We start from the raw sequence: 18,537 nt of genomic DNA on the forward strand, positions 1-18,537 counted from the left end.
GCGTAAAAAGACAGTATAAGTCATTATAATCCTTAATCATGTGCCCACTGGATGCAACAAATGCCTCGTTTATAATGGGTTTTAATGTTTTTGTCCCATCGCTCCGGCCGGACAGGGCATCACAATATGGTAAGGGGCATAACATTTCTGTCACACGCTTGAGGTATTCAGCCAATCACAACGCACTGGATAGCTGGCCAATCAGAGCACACCTCGCTTTTCAGACCGATGAGCTTTGTAAAAATCGACACGTTTCAGAAAGGCGGGGCATAGAGGAGAAACAATAATGTACAGTATGTGGAAAATAATGTGTTTTTTAACCTTAAACCGCATAAACACATTTCATTACACCAAATACACAAAATAATGTTCTTTTTAGCAGCATCATATGACCCCTTTAACATTATTGTTCCCATAAAGTACTGAGGTTTGTCTGTGACACAGCAATGTAAGAACACGGGTAAAAAAAATCTTAAATATAATTTGTTTTGTTATTTCAAAATTTTAATTAGCATCTCCGGATTTGGTTTTTCAGCCTATAGGGTCCAGAATTATCTGGTTTCAGTTATTTTTATTTTGATGCATCGCTAGCTTAATATGGCTTTTTGAGCAAAACAACCATAATTTCTCAGCAAAAAGGCTGCAGTGAAGGTGAAGCTCACCTGTCCGGCATCATTGTACCACAGCTCCTCATGGAGGCGGTCAGGATGAGCTTTTTTCCTCTTTATCTCAGCAATGACATCAAATACCGCAGAGTCAGAACTGCTGGAGCAGCTGCTACCGCCTCCATCAGAATCACATTCTGATTCACTGGAGCTCTCATCTGCACAACACACAACAAATTCATCTTTCTATTAGAGTTAGGCCTGAGTGAGCAAAACTTTTTGGTGTTGCTATTTGAGCTTTATTTTAAATACAATTGCAAAGATATAAAGTCATATACAGTTTCATGATTTCACTGCAGATTGTTCATGTTTATAATGTTGGCAAATGTTATAGAATATTATATTATAAAATATACTGTACACATCTGAAATGGTAAAATACACAATACCCTGATCCTGGTCCAGTTTGGTCTTGGGTGGTTCCCATTTAGGCCTACTGGATTTGGCCCGCACCTGCCTCCGACCAAGCTCTTCCTCAAAGCGCTCATACAGATCTCTCAACTTACTAGTGCCCACGACTGTAGAGTCACCCTACAGATGAATAAAAATGATAAGAAACAGTTCCTGAAACAGCTCCTGAGTATCTGACATGTTTTGGTCATGACGCCAATATTTAGTACAAAACTCTTTACTGTACATTTTAAAGGAGTAGAGTGCAATTTTGTGGTAAATTTGTAAAAATGTCAGTTTGATGTTCAGAGTCACTAGTAAATCCTTGTTATTTTTACTTCCTGAAGTTTGTAACACTGTGACGCTTTCAAAAAATGATCTGTTTAAGCAGGCCAACATGTCAACTTTAGACTTTTGAATTTGGGTCGGGACTATCTGCTTGTCCGCAGTTTGTGTTGTGTTAATTATTGTTGATTACCACTTGGTCCATGGGATCATTTGAGTAGTAGTTCTCAGCATGTGTACAGCGGATCCAGGCAGGTTTGAGTAACTCATCCTCTCCTTTCTCCTCCTCGTGGCGGTCAGTAGACGTCTCCTCTGCATCTCTACTCCTGCTGTAGTTTACAGATCTCTCTCGACTGCTTGAGGCGCTGTCTGTTCTCCTCCCTTTCTCCTCCTCCACACGTCGGCGCTTTCTCTCTCGACTGCCTGAGCGATTGCGAATGTGTTTTCTGTGTCTGTCTGAGGGGGATGAACCTGGCTCCTCTCTATGCCGATAGCGTTCTCTGGTGGATGATTATTAGTATGTTAAAAACAATACAGTAACAGGCAACCCAGCAATAGTACTTATTGAACCAAGTGTATAAAAGCTGTGGAGAGGTTTAAACAACTAAACTGATATCACAAAAAAAAAATGCAGTAAAATTTTGTTGCTTGGTCAATTTTAATAAGTCAGTCCACGACTGGCTGGCTAGGGGAAGGGGGACTGAAAGGGGTCTTTTCTTTATAATGTGTCATACTATGGAGTCAATGGGTACAGTTAACTGTTTGGTTACCAACATTCTTCAAAATATCTTATTTTGTGCTTAACAGAAAAAAGAAACTCATACAGGTTTGGAACATCTTGAGGGTGAGTAAATGATGACAGATTTTTCATTTTTGGGTGAACTTCACCTTAAAGTGATATCAGATTTAGTGATTATAAAGGGAAATCTCTTTGCTAGCTATCCTTATATAACCTATTCATAATTTGAATAAAGTTTTAAAGTTAACAAGTTTTGGGAGTGCCAACCATATTTGAAATCACTATGATTAAAATTATTACTTATCTATCTATCTATCAATCAATGTCAAAAGAGATCTGTGCATTCCATTACATCTTGCAGTTTAATTGCAACAGACATGCCACTTGTAATATTACATGGAATGTGTTTCTTTTTTTTCTTTCATTTTATTACTTATGAAACACATTACTACTTTATTATTATCTTTTTAATGCAATTACTACTTAATTGAACATCATTTAAAGGCTATAATATATTATTTAAAGGCTAAAATGCCAGAGATAAATGTATTATTGTTAGCATTAATAACTAACAACTTTATTTAATATTCGTATTTATAAATACATTTAAAAATTCCAATGGTTTTTGATAAAATGCTGGTATTGGTACAGACTACTGAAATTTTCATGACAACACTATTGTGTTCATTTATTATGCGTGTATAACTTATAGTTTCATCAGGACAGATACACTTGTCAGTATTGTTGACTCTTACTTAATTTATTCAATCTTACTTAAAAACTGGATCTGTGGGTGACACAACTGTCCCAGAACAGCACATTTAATGTCACCCCTTGCACAATGAAAGGCACAAGAAAAAATATTTGGGGTAAAAAGTGAACTGCATTATTACACTTTATTAAATAATACACTTTAGCATGAACGCGTTCACAATTTTATACTCTTAACGGTTCATATTTAAAAATCATTTCAAATTTAAACTTTGATAAGCAGCAACATGTGTTACCTGCTGCGGTGTCTCGACGGCACGCGTCCTCGGTCATAGTCCACCTTATACCGTGGGCTGTCTGACCGCCTGCGCTCTGAACTGCACCCTCTGTCCCGTTTCTCTTCTCCAAACTCTCGGTTATGTCGGCCTCCATATCCTCCATAGCTGTGGCCACTGTGCCGGTGGTCATCATGGTGACGAAGTCTTTCAGGTGAGCGAGAACAGGAGTCCGCCTTGTACTGCAGAGGCGGGCGGGAGCGTTCAGGTTTGAAGGAACCTCCAGGCTGCACGTAAGCTGGGTTGAAGCTCGGTGGAGGAGGGAGCTGTGGCTGTGGAGGGTAGCTCATGGGATATGATGGCGGGTAGGGCATGGAAGATGGCACTGAGTGTGGCACAGGTGGAAGGGGTGGAGGGGTGATGGTGGGCATCATGTAGGGGTAAGAGCTCTGAACTGGAACGGAGCTGTCGGAGTTGTGAGGAGCAAGTGGAGGAAAAGGGGGCAGCTCTGGGAAGACCGGTGGACGTATGGGGCATTGGGGCAGAGCATTAGAGCCATGTGATGGTGCAGGGAAATGGAATGGCATGAAGTCGGGATGAGGTGGCATGTAGCCACTGCCGCCTTGAGGGTTATAGATGGGACTGGGAGCGGCTGGAGTGTCGTATTGATACCGTGGGGGAGCGGGCTGATACATTGGACCCGGAGCTGCTGGTCTTCCCCTCGGACATCCACGGCCAGCATGGAAAGACATCTGTATAGAAGACATGGATGTGATAAAGATGTGGATACAGCCAGAGATTTTCTTATAAAGATGTTGTTCAACTTGGATCACATGTGACCTGAGGCCAATCATATAAAGACACCAATGTGACTGAAACACTTTCAACAGTCAGTCAGGACTGGAGGAAACACGTCTGAATTGTATTTTATTTATTTTTTTTAATCGCTGTCCGTTTTCTTGACTTCAATAAATTTGAAGTCATTTTACTTCTATAAGTCAGCCTAGAATTAGTTTTGCTGTGTTATCAAAATTGGTAAAAAAAACAAAACTGTGTGTGTGTGTGTATATATATATATATATATATATATATATATATATATATATATATATATATATACACACACACACACACACACACACACACACACACACATAGCTGTGATATATCTTGATAATGAAATAAACTTAATTTGTGTTAAATTGGTTGTTTGTTAAAAATGTTATAGTTTAATAAATAAAGCCAAATGAAAATCCTGTCACCATTTACTCACCCTTATGTCGTTATAACCTGTTTGGCTTCCCCCCTGTGGAACATATAAAAAGATATTTTGAGAAATGTCTCAGTTTGTCTATACAGTGGTCAAGTAACCAAAATATTCTTCTAAATATTTTCATTTGAGGTCCACAGAAGTCAGGTTATGTTATTCCTTTACGAGTACAGCGAAACGTAATAACAGTGGCGGTTTCTAAATATGAGAAGACAGTCATAACATTTCTTTAGACATAGTAGCAGTTTCTAACTATGAGGCCAAAAGACAACCAAGTTTCTAATGTCTTGGAAGCAGAGATTTACATAAAGCAAGATTATTTCGTGGTTTGACATGGAATATAAAAATCTAAACCACTGGCCTGCAAACTTGCTTCGTTATACAGGTCTTTGGCCGAGTCCAATCTTGGAGTCGTCTCAAAACCTGATTTGAAAGATTAATGTTTTATCCCTCCACAAAGCGTCGTGGAAGGTATATCTTCACCTGGTGGTTTAACACACACACACACACGCGCACACACACACGCACACACACACACACACACACACTCTCTAAAATGCATCTACAGTACACCAGTTTCTGCATCAGACAGAACAGCAATTTAATTATGAAGTCAAACATTTCATTCCTGAAGAATGCAACTCACCTTTAGAATGCTTCGCTAACAGTTAAACCAGTGGTGCTGTTTATTGTGTTTTATGCTTACTGCGATAAAAATGCTCAGTTTATGATGCAGAGCTTTAGCTCGTTCACGATGCGGTGTGCTGCAGCCAATCAGATTGATGCTGACATGCACCCAATCACGAAACAGACTTCTTCTTGTTCTTTTAGCCGCATCATTGCCACCAACTGAGCCGGAGTGTGGAGAGTTCTTCTTCTTCTTGTGTGATTTGCGGCAGCTTAGACGCTTCAAAGGCGTATTGCTGCCCTCCTCAGTTCATCTGAAGAACTCCATCTCATAGATTACATCCTCAAGTAAAGACCAGTGTGGAGTAAAACACTTATAACAACCTTTGTTGCTTCATATTCCTTCTTTTCAAGAATCGATTTTAAAGATAAAGTGTGGAGAGTTCATACAAAAGGTCAACACTTACTTTACCTGATTCTAGTACATGTTTACTTTTTCAACACATTCCACGTTTTTGTAATTAAACAAATTCATCATGCTTTCCCATTTTTGGTTGAACTATTCATCTAACGACAGCAGCCCTAGAGCAGACAGAATAAAACACGATGATCACATTCTAAGGTTTTGAGATGTTTGAAAGAGAATCCATAACGTATGACCAAGAATCACATGATCAGTTACACTCCCTTACTCACATTCGATTAATAACCCATAAAAAGTGCACAATCCGAAATGTTTCCTCTTCTTTTTTTTATGAATTGTCTTTATTTTAATAATTAGTATTTCATAGTTATAATCCTAAAACTTTCCAGAATTAATTGAAAAAAAAAAGTTATAAAGTTGTATTTGTGAACCAGTGGTGCTGTTTATTGTGTTTTATGCTTACTGCGATAAAAATGCTCAGTTTATGATGCAGAGCTTTAGCTCGTTCACGATGCGGTGTGCTGCAGCCAATCAGATTGATGCTGACATGCACCCAATCACGAAACAGACTTCTTCTTGTTCTTTTAGCCGCATCATTGCCACCAACTGAGCCGGAGTGTGGAGAGTTCTTCTTCTTCTTGTGTGATTTGCGGCAGCTTAGACGCTTCAAAGGCGTATTGCTGCCCTCCTCAGTTCATCTGAAGAACTCCATCTCATAGATTACATCCTCAAGTAAAGACCAGTGTGGAGTAAAACACTTATAACAACCTTTGTTGCTTCATATTCCTTCTTTTCAAGAATCGATTTTAAAGATAAAGTGTGGAGAGTTCATACAAAAGGTCAACACTTACTTTACCTGATTCTAGTACATGTTTACTTTTTCAACACATTCCACGTTTTTGTAATTAAACAAATTCATCATGCTTTCCCATTTTTGGTTGAACTATTCATCTAACGACAGCAGCCCTAGAGCAGACAGAATAAAACACGATGATCACATTCTAAGGTTTTGAGATGTTTGAAAGAGAATCCATAACGTATGACCAAGAATCACATGATCAGTTACACTCCCTTACTCACATTCGATTAATAACCCATAAAAAGTGCACAATCCGAAATGTTTCCTCTTCTTTTTTTTATGAATTGTCTTTATTTTAATAATTAGTATTTCATAGTTATAATCCTAAAACTTTCCAGAATTAATTGAAAAAAAAAAGTTATAAAGTTGTATTTGTGGCATTCACATCAGTACAATATCTTTCTTTTTTCTCTCCAATATCATATTATTGGAAAGTTCATGCTGAGTAAAAAGAGATGGCATCAGCATATCTGTATTACTATAAATAGTGCATGGGTCCCAGATATCCTGATATTGAGCATCGTTTCAAAAATTAACAGCATCTGCAGTCTGAAGAAGGTTGCATGCTCTCAAGGACATTCTCCTGCTCTTGGAGAAGTAAAACAAATCACAGTCATCTTGAATACACCATGCACATTACAGGCCATTAGACTTGCATATATTCATTTAGCAGATGCTTTTGTCCACATTGACTAATTTGTAAGGAGTAGTGCATGGATCATAAAGAAAAGGTCTGGCAGCACACAAGACAAAAAAATACTGTGACAATTACAAAAAGGGTAACAATGCATGCAAAGAAAAATTATCATTGGACAGCTTTGTACTGTAGCAAAATTAAAATTAGTCAATCTTTTAAAATTACTTAAATAGTTCTTAAGTGTGAAATAACGGTTAAAGTACAAATTCAATGTTTTAATGTTAAAAACGGAACGTAGCTTATAATGGATACTAATCATTTTTATATCATAGAGAATATGCATAACGTATGGTCAGGTTTTACAAGAAAAGTCTACCATCTACTAACTACTATCCGAACGAACGGAAGAGCAGCACCCTTTTTTATTTATTTTTTATTGAAGATATAACATTCACAGGGGATACAGTCATAGCAATAAATTACATACACAACCAGAACACAAAACAAATATATAAAAAATTATAAAAAATTAAATATAAAGAACAAACATTCAAAATTAAACATCTTTTCTTTCCTTTTTATAAATAAATCATAAATAAATAAAAATAAAAATAACATAAATGGAACAATTACATATAAAATGTTAACTTCAAAGAATACACAGGAGGTTTACATTAAAGTCGATAATTTTTCCATCCATACAGTAGTTTTAACAGCTTTCTTATTAAGTGAAGAGCAGAGAGATTAGAAGAGCAGCACCTCCTTGTGTTTATACAGCCATCGATGGCTGCTAATATTGATTACTCACGTCTGTAATTTTTTTCACTGCTGATTGTTCAGGTCTGTTTATCGTACAGATTCATCACCCATGTGCGCAAGATATACAGTAGGTGGCGGTAATACTCCTAAGGAGTGAACGGCCATTGAACAAAAAGAAGAAGAAGAAGAAGGTCAGTTTCTCAAAATGGCGGCAGTCGCGTCGACGAATCCCTCGCAGCTTTTACCTCTCGGTATGTGCGACTTTCGTTTTAATGTGTCATTTACTTTACCAATTGAACCTTTTGCACTTGTTGTAATTCATGCGTTCAAATCTCAGTACGTTTTATTTCTTGTTTTATTTTATTGGACACACGTGTATACTAAATGCATAGGTCTAAGCATTTAAATATATGATTTAATTTAAGTGATTCGTACCTAAGATATAAAGGGAAATCCGTCCCTGCAGTGACTGCGGTTAAGCCAGCCGCGCTTTGAAAATGCACGGTCAAGCCAGCCGCACTATTTTTTGTTCTGCGCGTGTAATTGTGTACTTACGGTACGGGTGCTGAGAGCAGTCAAAATGCATGTAAAGAAGCTGTCATACCGACGTTTCCTTTATAATTAGCTTATAGGTATTTTACCTTTTATTTTTAGTTTGTAAATACATGATTTTTGTACATAAACGTTTGTATTGTACATTAATTATTATAAATATTTATAAATGTTCATATTAATGTTTTATATTCATTGTTCATTGTTATATTCATAGTTTTTTAATTTAATGTTTGTGTGTGTGTGTGTGTGTGTGTGCACAAACATTAAATAAAAAAAACTATGAATATAACAATGAACAATGAATATAAAACATTAATATGAACATTTATAAATATTTATAATAATTAATGTACAATACAAACGTTTATGTACAAAAATCATGTATTTACAAACTAAAAATAAAAGGTAAAATACCTATAAGCTAATTATAAAGGAAACGTCGGTATGACAGCTTCTTTACATGCATTTTGACTGCTCTCAGCACCCGTACCGTAAGTACACAATTACACGCGCATGACAAAAAATAGTGCGGCTGGCTTGACCGTGCATTTTCAAAGCGCGGCTGGCTTGACCGCAGTCTGCAGTGAGTATGGGCAAATTCTGTTACAAAGTGTGGCTGTATCGAATCGCTCACTAATAATTTGTGTGCTCTTCAGTTGTAGTCGGGAATATCGTAATTACGAGCTACAAGCAACACACGAATGACCAAGCGTCAAAACTAAGTCGTTTTAAAAGTGGAAAACTCCGAATTCTAGATGATACTCCAACAGAACTTCATTTTTGCCAGATTGAGTTCGAAAGGATGTCACACCTGTTCGTTCTTTGGTTTAAAGTTGATCAAAACCTTAATATTAATTTGACAAGTAGCTAACTGACAAGCTTCAGTTATAACAAAATGTATTGTGGGATACAGTGTATTGTGGGATACTTACTGTATGTGTCTTGATGTATACTGTAATGTGCTATGAAAAATGTAGAAGATTTCACACTGCCCCCAACATGTACTGCAGCCATTAAGAGCCTCAGTCTTGTGCTGCTTCAGTTGTCTGTGATTGTGTTTGTAATGGCTTCTGTGATCTCTTTCAGAGCTGGTGGATAAATGCATTGGCTCACGGATTCACATTGTCATGAAGAACGATAAAGAGATTGTGGGAACTCTGCTCGGGTTTGATGACTTTGTCAGTATCCTTTTACATGCTGGAGAAACACTGGCACATATTTGTGATGGTTAATGTTTTAGCATTAGATACATTTTTATTTTTTTTGTATAAAATACAAGTACAGAGCTGATGACACTGTTACACATTCACTCCTCTGGACATACTAACACTTTGCAAGGATTTATTTGTCCTATGAATTTTAGAGTCGTGGCCTAATGGTTAGAGAGTCGGACTCATAACCCAAAGGTTGTGGGTTTGAGTCTCGTACCAGCAGGGATTGTAGGTGGGGGGAGTGAATGTACAGCACTCTCTCCCACCTTCAATACCACGACTGAGGTGCCCTTGAGCAAGGCACCGAACCCCCAACTGCTCCCCGGGCGCCGCAACAAAAAAGCACCACAGATATATTTTCTTGACTGCTTTAATCAGACATGGTTCTTGAGGATGTGACAGAGTTGTAAGTACATGTTCCTACCTAAAAATGTGCTTATATATTTCTTTATTATCTTTCCCCGATGTATGTACCCATCTGCTTTGACTTTAACTGCTCCTCAAATTTATGACTAAATATATATGATATGCGTGAATATATATTTATACTCTAGGCTATATTTATTTTCTGGGATATTTAAGGGTCAGACACCATGGTGCTCTTATTATTAACAAGGTTCATACAGAGTTTGGAATATGTCTAATTTTAGTTTTTCTCTAAAATAGTGTTATAAATGGAAAATAATGTGAAAAGGGGGCATAAATGGCTCCCCACTGCTCCGGGTGGGTGTTCACGGTGTGTTTTTTCACTGCTGTGTGTGTGTGTGTGTGTGTGTGCACTTTGGATGGGTAAATGCAGAGCACTAATTCCGAGTATGGGTCACCATACTTGGCCACATGTCACGTCACTTTTTTTTTCTTTTTTTTATAATGCCATTATAGTTACAGTTTAAATGAAGTCTGCATTACCCTTTATTTCATATGATGTAAAGAAAGAGAAGGTGCATTAAATTCAAGAAGTGTTGAAGGACTGGACCACAGATATATTTTCTTGACTGCTTTAATCAGACATGGTTCTTGAGGATGTGACAGAGTTGTAAGTACATGTTCCTACCTAAAAATGTGCTTATATATTTCTTTATTATCTTTCCCCGATGTATGTACCCATCTGCTTTGACTGCTCCTCAAATTTATGACTAAATATATATGATATGCGTGAATATATATTTATACTCTAGGCTATATTTATTTTCTGGGATATTTAAGGGTCAGACACCATGGTGCTCTTATTATTAACAAGGTTCATACAGAGTTTGGAATATGTCTAATTTTAGTTTTTCTCTAAAATAGTGTTATAAATGGAAAATAATGTGAAAAGGGGGCTTAATATGTCGCACGAGTCTCTTTGCTTTGGCTCCTGTCTTCAACATGCCCGGTGTACATGTTGTACATTGATTATTTATTATATAATAATTAGGGATGCACCGATATGAAAATTTTGGCCGATACCGATAACCGATTATTCTTTATTTTTGAAAGCCGATAACCGATATGTTGGCCGATAAATCTATATCCAAATTGTTATATACTTTTTGAGAGCCTGATTACAAAAAAGGTCTCATCATTAAAAGCCACATCCCAAACACTTCAACATAAGCAGCCTAGTTTGAACGGTGTACGTTTTAAAAATATTTTTACTCTCCCATTACCAAATTTAGTCAAAGTTGTTTCATTAAAAAAAAAAAAACTTAGAATTGATCACTTCTTGTTTTCAAAAATTCATTTTCAGTTCATGAGGAGAGTTTTCCACATTAGTTCTATTGTTTAAGTGATCCAAAAAGTTTTTGTAAACATTTGTTGTTACAATAAAACAAATCACATGAATTGGACTGAGTTGGAATTCAGTTGTATGTTATAACAGCATTTGGTGTGATATATATTTCTGAAGTGTGAATGAAGAAACAGAGTATGTTTTGTGAAGTCATCATTTTTGGTTTTAATGTGGTTCTTTACTAGAAGAATGTCACATCTATGAATTTGTGCGTTTTCCTGATTTTGTATATGCTGAAATAAACGTACATTTGGATTTACCTGAACTCATAATTTGTACTACGGCACACTGTATGTTTATGACTGACTTAAGTTTATTAACCACTTTAGGGATGTATCTGTAGAGTGTCAAAAACGAAGAAATGAGAAATTCTGAAAACTGGTCTAGTTGTAGAACTACACTGTTCCCAGTAAGCATCTGTCTCAGTACATGGAGGGCTTCTCTTCTCCTTTGGGATTCGTCACTTTCTCCAGATTCTTGCTGATGACGTCATAGAGTTCAGCCTGGAAACAAGAGACATCTGAATCTACATGTGTCCACAACTACCATGATTCATATGAAAAAAGCTTGTGTTGTAGCATTTCTCATTTAGAAGCTGTTTTCTGAATGAATAAAGCAACTCACATAGAAGCCGCGTATATCAAGCACAATCACTCTAATCTCAGAATATGCTGCTTCATCCTTCTCGTGCACCAGAGAGCGATAATCCATCTGTCAAAAAAAACATTCTTTATTATTACACAAGAAGGGCATGAAAGTGTTTCACAGGGCTTTGAAAGTGACTTGAAACTATACTATAATACTGATGTGATGAGGTCAATGTGTAAATGTGCTGATTTATCCCCAAATACTCAAATATGCAAATCGTGGAATAATCGTGGCTATATTTTAGCGTAAACTGCAGATAAAATGAAATTAATATATTTTTAATAATTGCATGTACCGGTATTTAATTGCTTTGTACTTGCCTGTTCGTATTCTTAAAAGGTGGGGATGTTTATTGTGCCTGAAAATTGCAATTGCATTTTCTTGCAAAACTGTAATTTCTGAAATACTCAATTTCATGTTTGAGGGCTACAGAATGTTCACAATGTTTTACTACTATTGTGTTTGCACAGAGTACTCAAATGACCTCTTAACTCGGGCATCAAAGGGTTAAATGTCCAAAACTGAGAATATGGTATTGAAAGGCCTATTTAATAACTGTGGCTATATTAAAAAAAAGTAATGACACTAATGAGTTGATTTGATAGGTCACTCACCACGTGGGTGTCTTTAGAAGCTTTTGCCACTGCATCACCTCTCTCTGAGAAGTACCTGCAGATAAACACACTTTCATTACCAACACGACAAAATGAATAAATGTGGGCAGTGTAAAATATATTGCACCTTTACAATCTTCAGTAAACAATGTACTGAAATAGTTAGGAATTGCTCATACTTGTTAATGTTGGTCTGAAAACCCTCCACCTTCGTCTTCACAGCAGTAATTCTCTCAAGGATTTTTTCCTAAAATATCAACCAGTCATGTTAACACTGCTTATCTTTGAGATTTAGAAAAAAAAATTTATGCAGCATTTAATAGGAGTCTGAGCCTTTTAAGGGTTAATAACCTGAATTGCAACTCCAAAATCATTTCCATCCTCTATTTTTGGAATTAGATGAGAAATCCAGCAAGAAACCTGGGGAAGAAAATTATAAAAGAATAAAGGTGCCATTACTGTACATCTGGGAAAATGCTGAACTTATCTATGAGACAAATTTTGCCCATTTACAGTGATGCAGGTCTCCTTCAGAGCCATTATCTCTGGTTTTACAATATCCAGCAACTTCACAATCCGGTCATTTCCTTTGATGAAGCCACACTTGGGAGCTGACAAAAGACAAATGTAACATTACAAAAATATGCCATATTCCATATCGCAACAATGCATCACAGTTATGGTTTGGTGCACATATGCAACTTTAGGGCACTTTTATCCACATTTCTTCTTTATATAACTCTGGTAAACATTCATCTTAATTTAATCAGTGCATAAAAATTTTTGCCTAAAGAACATTCAGATCCTATTTTAATTTTATAATTATTTTAGTAACGTTTTAATTTACAGAAACTAGGAGTACCCGTAGATTAAAATAAGTTTTGAAAACAAAACTAAGGATGGGGCCCTTCAAATATTGTTGTGGACAACAGTGTTAGGGAAAGTTACTTTTAAAAGTAATGCACTTCAATATTGCGTTACTCCATAAAAAAGTAACTAATTACGTTACTTAGTTACTTTTTATGGAAAGTAATGTGTTACATTACTTTTGCGTTACTTTTAAAATCTGGACAGGGCTTGCTTGTTGGATTTTAAAATAAAAAAGTTATATTTTTGGCAAATATAAAAGCCTTTTCACACCAAATGTGAAATGAATAAGCCTCAGGCTGAAGGGAAAGTAAATGTACGTCCGTACAGTAGAATGCAGAAGAAGAAATTTCAACACACTTCAGCAATAAAAAAAATACACAAATGTTTGTCTAGAGTAATTTGTGCTTATTAGTATGGCTGAACTGGATCATCGAAGGTCAGAAGCAAAGACATTGGTTAACAGAATGGGATTAAATACATAAAGAACATTTGTGTTGTTTAACATTTAATTATTGCAGGTTTGCGTCATATTCTGAGTTGCATTATTTGTATTCATTTTGAGGAATACTGAATCTGTGTTTTTTCTGTGTGTGAGTGAGATTAATTAATGCATATTCATATTTATTTTAGAACTACAGTAACATCTTCTGATTTCTCTCAACATGGGGACAGGAGAGCTGACAATCAATAAATTGAAAAAAAAAAGTAACTTGCGTTTCTTATTTCAAAAAGTAACTCCGATATTCTCTTGTAAATTAAAAAGTAATGCGTTACTTTACTAGTTACTTGAAAAAAGTAATCTGATTACATAACTTGCGTTACTTGTAATATATTACCCCCGACACTGGTGGACAATGAGGGATCTTGGAGTCAAAAAGGCTGAGAACCACTGATCTATATTAGCTATAGATCAGTGTTTCTGCAATGTTTCAAATTAACATACCTCTCTCAACATCAGTTATTTGTGTATCATCTTTCCAAATTTCCCACTCATAAATACAATTTCGCTCAGTCACTCATGTACTCATGATTGCATGTGGAAATCCCCATGAGGAAAACAGCTTATACTGTAAATCATACAGAATGTTACAGAGTTGTTTTGAAAATCTATAAATGTTTGTATAGTTTGTACAGTATAAAAATCATTATGTCTGTGCAATGTTCCCATAAAACATGGAAACCCAACACATGTGTGTGTGTGTGTATGTGTGTCTGGTCAGCTATCCTTGTGGGGACTCTCCATAGGCGTAATGGTTTTTCTACTGTACAGATCGTATATTCTATTGCTCTACACCAACCCTACCCCTAAACCTACCCCTCACAGGAAACTTTCTGCATTTTTAGATTTTCAAAAAACGTAATTCTGTATGATTTATAAGCTTTTGTACCCGTGGGGACCACAATTTAGGTCCCCACCATGACACGAGTCTCCATGAGTCTGTGTGTAGTCAGGTTTAAGTCCCCACCAGGATATTTAAACCAGTACACACATGTGTGTGTGTGTGTGTGTGTGTGTGTGTGTGTGTGTGCGTGCGTGCGTGAAAATACCTTTCTTTTTTTTCTCATCATCTTCATTTTTATCTGTCTCCATCTCCTGTTAAAATATTTTAAGACATGTTTTAAATATTTTTATTTAATTTATTTAAAATGTATTGAAATATATTTCAAATATATTTCAAAAAGCATCTTTACGAATCACAAGCTGGATGCCAACCTCATCCTCCGGAGCAGGGGGATCAGGAATGGGAATGTCCAGGGTTGCATGGAGAGATGAGAGGTCAGTGATATTGAACTCATCCCCCTAAACCATAAAAGAGAATTATTTTAATTCATTGTTGCTGAAGTCAAGGTTAAATTGCTCAGTTGGTAACCTGGGCAGCAGAACCAAGGTCACAAGCTCATTTCCCATGGACACACATAAATGAATACCCAAATGTATTGGCCAATTTGTATAAAAGCCTCTGCCAAATGAACAAAGGTAAATGTACCTTCAACAGGTTGTCAAGCTGTGAGATCTTCAGAGGTATGTGATTGGAGAACAGGTCTTCTGCCTGTCAACACAATATTGTCAACACAAACAACGATCTCAAATATAGCCTATGTGTGTATTATTGAATTCATACCTGCTTATACAGTGACTGTCGGTAGTTTTCTATCTGGATGAAGGAAACATAAATGTACAATTACAATTCAAACATTATCTTTGTCCATGAAAATGATCACGCTTTCCATGTTTACTTTCACTTTCAACATTCGTGGATGAGGAAGTGACTCAGGATATATTTTTAAAGCATATTAACAGAGATCTCCAGCTGTGTTTTATGTTCAAAAACGGCCAAAAACAACTACACAAAGCCCTTTTAAAACATCGTGGAGCCATAATCTCAAAGCACAAGTCGCGAACGTGTTTACTTTTAGTGCACTCTTTTGACAGTGTAGTGTATACTTAGTGTAAATACTAAAGAGATGAACTTACCTTCACTGCATTATCAGAGTTTATCTTCAGCACTTTAGATTTGGACATAATGAATGCAAATGTTCGTTATTTTCGGACAAGCAGATCGCGGTACTGTGAGCAGCAGACGTTCAGGTACCTCGCGCAGTTTCACTTCGTGACACTTTCGATTTCTTGATGACGCCCACAATTCACGAAAGGATCCAATGAAGTACAGAAACGCGTTAGGTTTTTAGATTAGGCGGCCTAACGTTACTGTTTTGTAGCATTCATTCGCCGTGTCAATCCCATTTCATCCACAAAACCTGTTTTCTCTTTCTTCTGTTATTATATGAACAGCTTTTCTTTTCTGAAATGCAGAAATATGATCATTTAATTTAAACACACTGGCAGTGGCTAAAATGGCCACCTGTTGTCTTAAGTAACGATAGGGGGCGCTATTCACGCGACATGAACGATCCAGTGCTGCAGTCATGCTCATGCTGCAGGCAGATATCAGCACCGGAAAGAATTAATTCTCCAACTTTCTAGCTTCGCCCAAAATGAAAGTTTGCTCAAAACTGGACATCCAAGCTGTGTGTTTCTTTCTCAGAACAGAAAAAAAAACATCACGACTCCAGTTGATCAATCTTGTGAAGTGAAAAGCTGTGTTTGTAATAGGCCTAAACAAATCCATCAAGACAGTTTTAAAGGGGTCATATGATGCTGCTAAAAAGAACATTATTTGGTGTAATGAAATGTGTTTATGCGATTTAAGGTCCAAAAAACACATTATTTTCCACATACTGTATATTATTGTTTCTCCTCTATGCGCCGCCTTTTTGAAACGCATTGATTTTTACAAAGCTCATCGGTCTGAAAAGCGAGGTGTGCTGTGATTGGCCAGCTATCCAGTGCGTTGCGACTGGCCGAATACCTCAAGCGTGTGATGGAAATGTTATGCCCCTCACATACTGTTGCTGCCGTGTCCGGCCGGAGCGACGAGACAAAAACATTAAAACCCATTACAAATGAGGCATTTGTTGCATCCAGTAGGGACATAATTACTGATTATAATGACTTATACTGTCTTTTTACGCGTTGCGTTGCATTGCATCGCGCCGCGTAAACATAAAACTCTGTCTGCATTTGTGATCGGAGAAATGACGAACAACAAGTGCTACTCTACTGCCCAAAACTCGCGTTTGAATCATCAGTGGCAAATCGTTTAAATGAGAACATACTTACGTGAATCAGAACTGCCGGCATTGTAGTCTAACGTAACTCTCCCAGGATCAGGAAACAGTCCTCCATAAAATGTGCTGGACGCGTGAATCTTTTTTTTTTTTTGTTTAGAACTGTTTTGGACTGTTTTCACTTGTAAACTGTGTTTGATTTGCACATATTTCTCTCCTGATTCCGATTTTTTTTTTTTTTTTCACTGGGTAAAGCAATATGAACAGAGGGCTCATTTAGCTTGAAGCAATCGTTTTAAGTGTTAATTATGGATTTGTTTATTACAAAAACACGCAGCTTTTAGCTTCACAAGACGATATGGACTGGAATCATGTGGATTAGGCTACTTTACTGTGCTACTTTTATCAAAAGTGACATAGAATCAACGTAGAATCGAAACGTCGTTGATCTCCGACGTCGATCCAGCATTGTTTTGCTCATCGGGGTAATGTTGAACAAATGCCAGTGCGCCATTCAAAACTCAACGAAAATGTTGATTTTCAGATGGCTGAAACGACGTTATACACCATGTTCCAAATTATTATGCACATGCCATTTGTGTTTGTTTTTCCAAATCAGTCATACATGATTAAGGATTAATTTGATCATCAACTATTATTTTACAATGAGAATGTTATTAAATGTGAAATAACTGATAATGTCAACAGTTTTATTGATATTTTGAAAAACAAAAATGATGTTCCAAATAATTATGCAGAATGCCGTTTGAAAACATTCAGTGGGTTATAATGAACTCAAAACAGACATCTATCATATATGCTGCATGGACAAATCATATTTCCAAAAATAAACACAACAAAAAAACTATTTCCAGTTCAAGTTACATATTAATATGCACCCTTCTTGGAGATGACTTTAACAATTCTCTCATCCATCGAACTTGTAAGTCCATGTAGCCTATAGTTTCTGGCAGTATTTCATTTGAGGATGCCAGTATTGCCTCCCAGAGCTGTTGTTTGGAGGTATACTGCCGCACACCCTCATAGATCTTCATTTTAAGGATGCTCCACAGGTTCGCAATAGGATTGAGGTCAGGGGATGATGGTGGCCACACCCTGATTTTTTCTCTTTTTATGCCTATAGCAATCAAGGAATCAATGGTGTATTTTGCAGCATGGGATGGTGCGTTATCCTGCATGAAAATCATTTTATTTCAGAAAGCAAGATTCTTCTTTCTATGCAATAGCAGAAAATGGTCTGTTAGGAACTCGGGGACCTACCATCTCACTTCCCAATATTCCAGCCCAAATCATCACTCCACCACCTCCTTGCTGATGTCTCAGTCTTGTAAACGTAAACGTTTCTCTTTTTGAGTTTTGGTTAGGGGTGGTCAAAATGCAGCTTTATGTACAACTGCCAGCCTCTGAAGGATCCTGCATCGAGAGGTTCTTGGGACTCCAGAGACGCCAGCAGCTTCAAATACCTGTTTGCTGCTCAACAGTGGCTTTTTATAGCTGCCATTTTAATAACATTAATTTGTCTGACAGAAACCTTTCTTTATAAGCCTTTATCTGATCGAATTCTTCTGTGCTTTGA

General features: G+C 36.8%; 2 protein-coding genes across 5 annotated transcripts in view; both read right to left on the reverse strand.

Moving 5' to 3' along the window:
- Window positions 1-5,181, reverse strand: part of LOC107556767 (ribonuclease 3-like) — a 46,851-nt gene extending 41,670 nt beyond the window's left edge. The window contains exons 1-7 of one of the 4 annotated variants that reach the window (XM_016239964.1): window positions 4,982-5,181; window positions 4,697-4,758; window positions 4,339-4,371; window positions 3,087-3,817; window positions 1,534-1,840; window positions 1,055-1,196; window positions 663-823 (exon numbers count right to left, since the gene is read on the reverse strand). In XM_016239964.1, the coding sequence (XP_016095450.1) occupies window positions 663-823; window positions 1,055-1,196; window positions 1,534-1,840; window positions 3,087-3,817 (1,341 nt within the window). In that variant the 5' untranslated portion in view covers window positions 4,339-4,371; window positions 4,697-4,758; window positions 4,982-5,181. Of the gene's footprint in view, window positions 1-662; window positions 824-1,054; window positions 1,197-1,533; window positions 1,841-3,086; window positions 3,818-4,338; window positions 4,373-4,696; window positions 4,828-4,981 lie in introns of those variants that run through there. The other 3 variants (XM_016239965.1, XM_016239962.1, XM_016239963.1) reach the window with 3 other exon arrangements.
- Window positions 5,182-11,077: 5,896 nt separating this feature from the next.
- Window positions 11,078-15,973, reverse strand: LOC107556770 (proteasome activator complex subunit 2-like). Its single transcript, XM_016239973.1, has 11 exons — window positions 15,787-15,973; window positions 15,434-15,466; window positions 15,299-15,361; window positions 15,025-15,111; window positions 14,859-14,904; window positions 12,954-13,051; window positions 12,792-12,860; window positions 12,620-12,687; window positions 12,441-12,495; window positions 11,803-11,889; window positions 11,078-11,681 (listed from the first exon to the last, which is right to left on the reverse strand). The coding sequence occupies exons 1-11, from the start codon at window positions 15,832-15,834 to the stop codon at window positions 11,601-11,603; spliced, it is 735 nt and encodes a 244-aa protein (XP_016095459.1). The 5' UTR covers window positions 15,835-15,973; the 3' UTR covers window positions 11,078-11,600.
- Window positions 15,974-18,537: the final 2,564 nt, after the last annotated feature.

This window comes from Sinocyclocheilus grahami, unplaced genomic scaffold (genome assembly GCF_001515645.1).
Source record: "Sinocyclocheilus grahami isolate Dianchi unplaced genomic scaffold, SAMN03320097.WGS_v1.1 scaffold578.1, whole genome shotgun sequence".
NCBI lineage: Eukaryota > Metazoa > Chordata > Actinopteri > Cypriniformes > Cyprinidae > Sinocyclocheilus > Sinocyclocheilus grahami.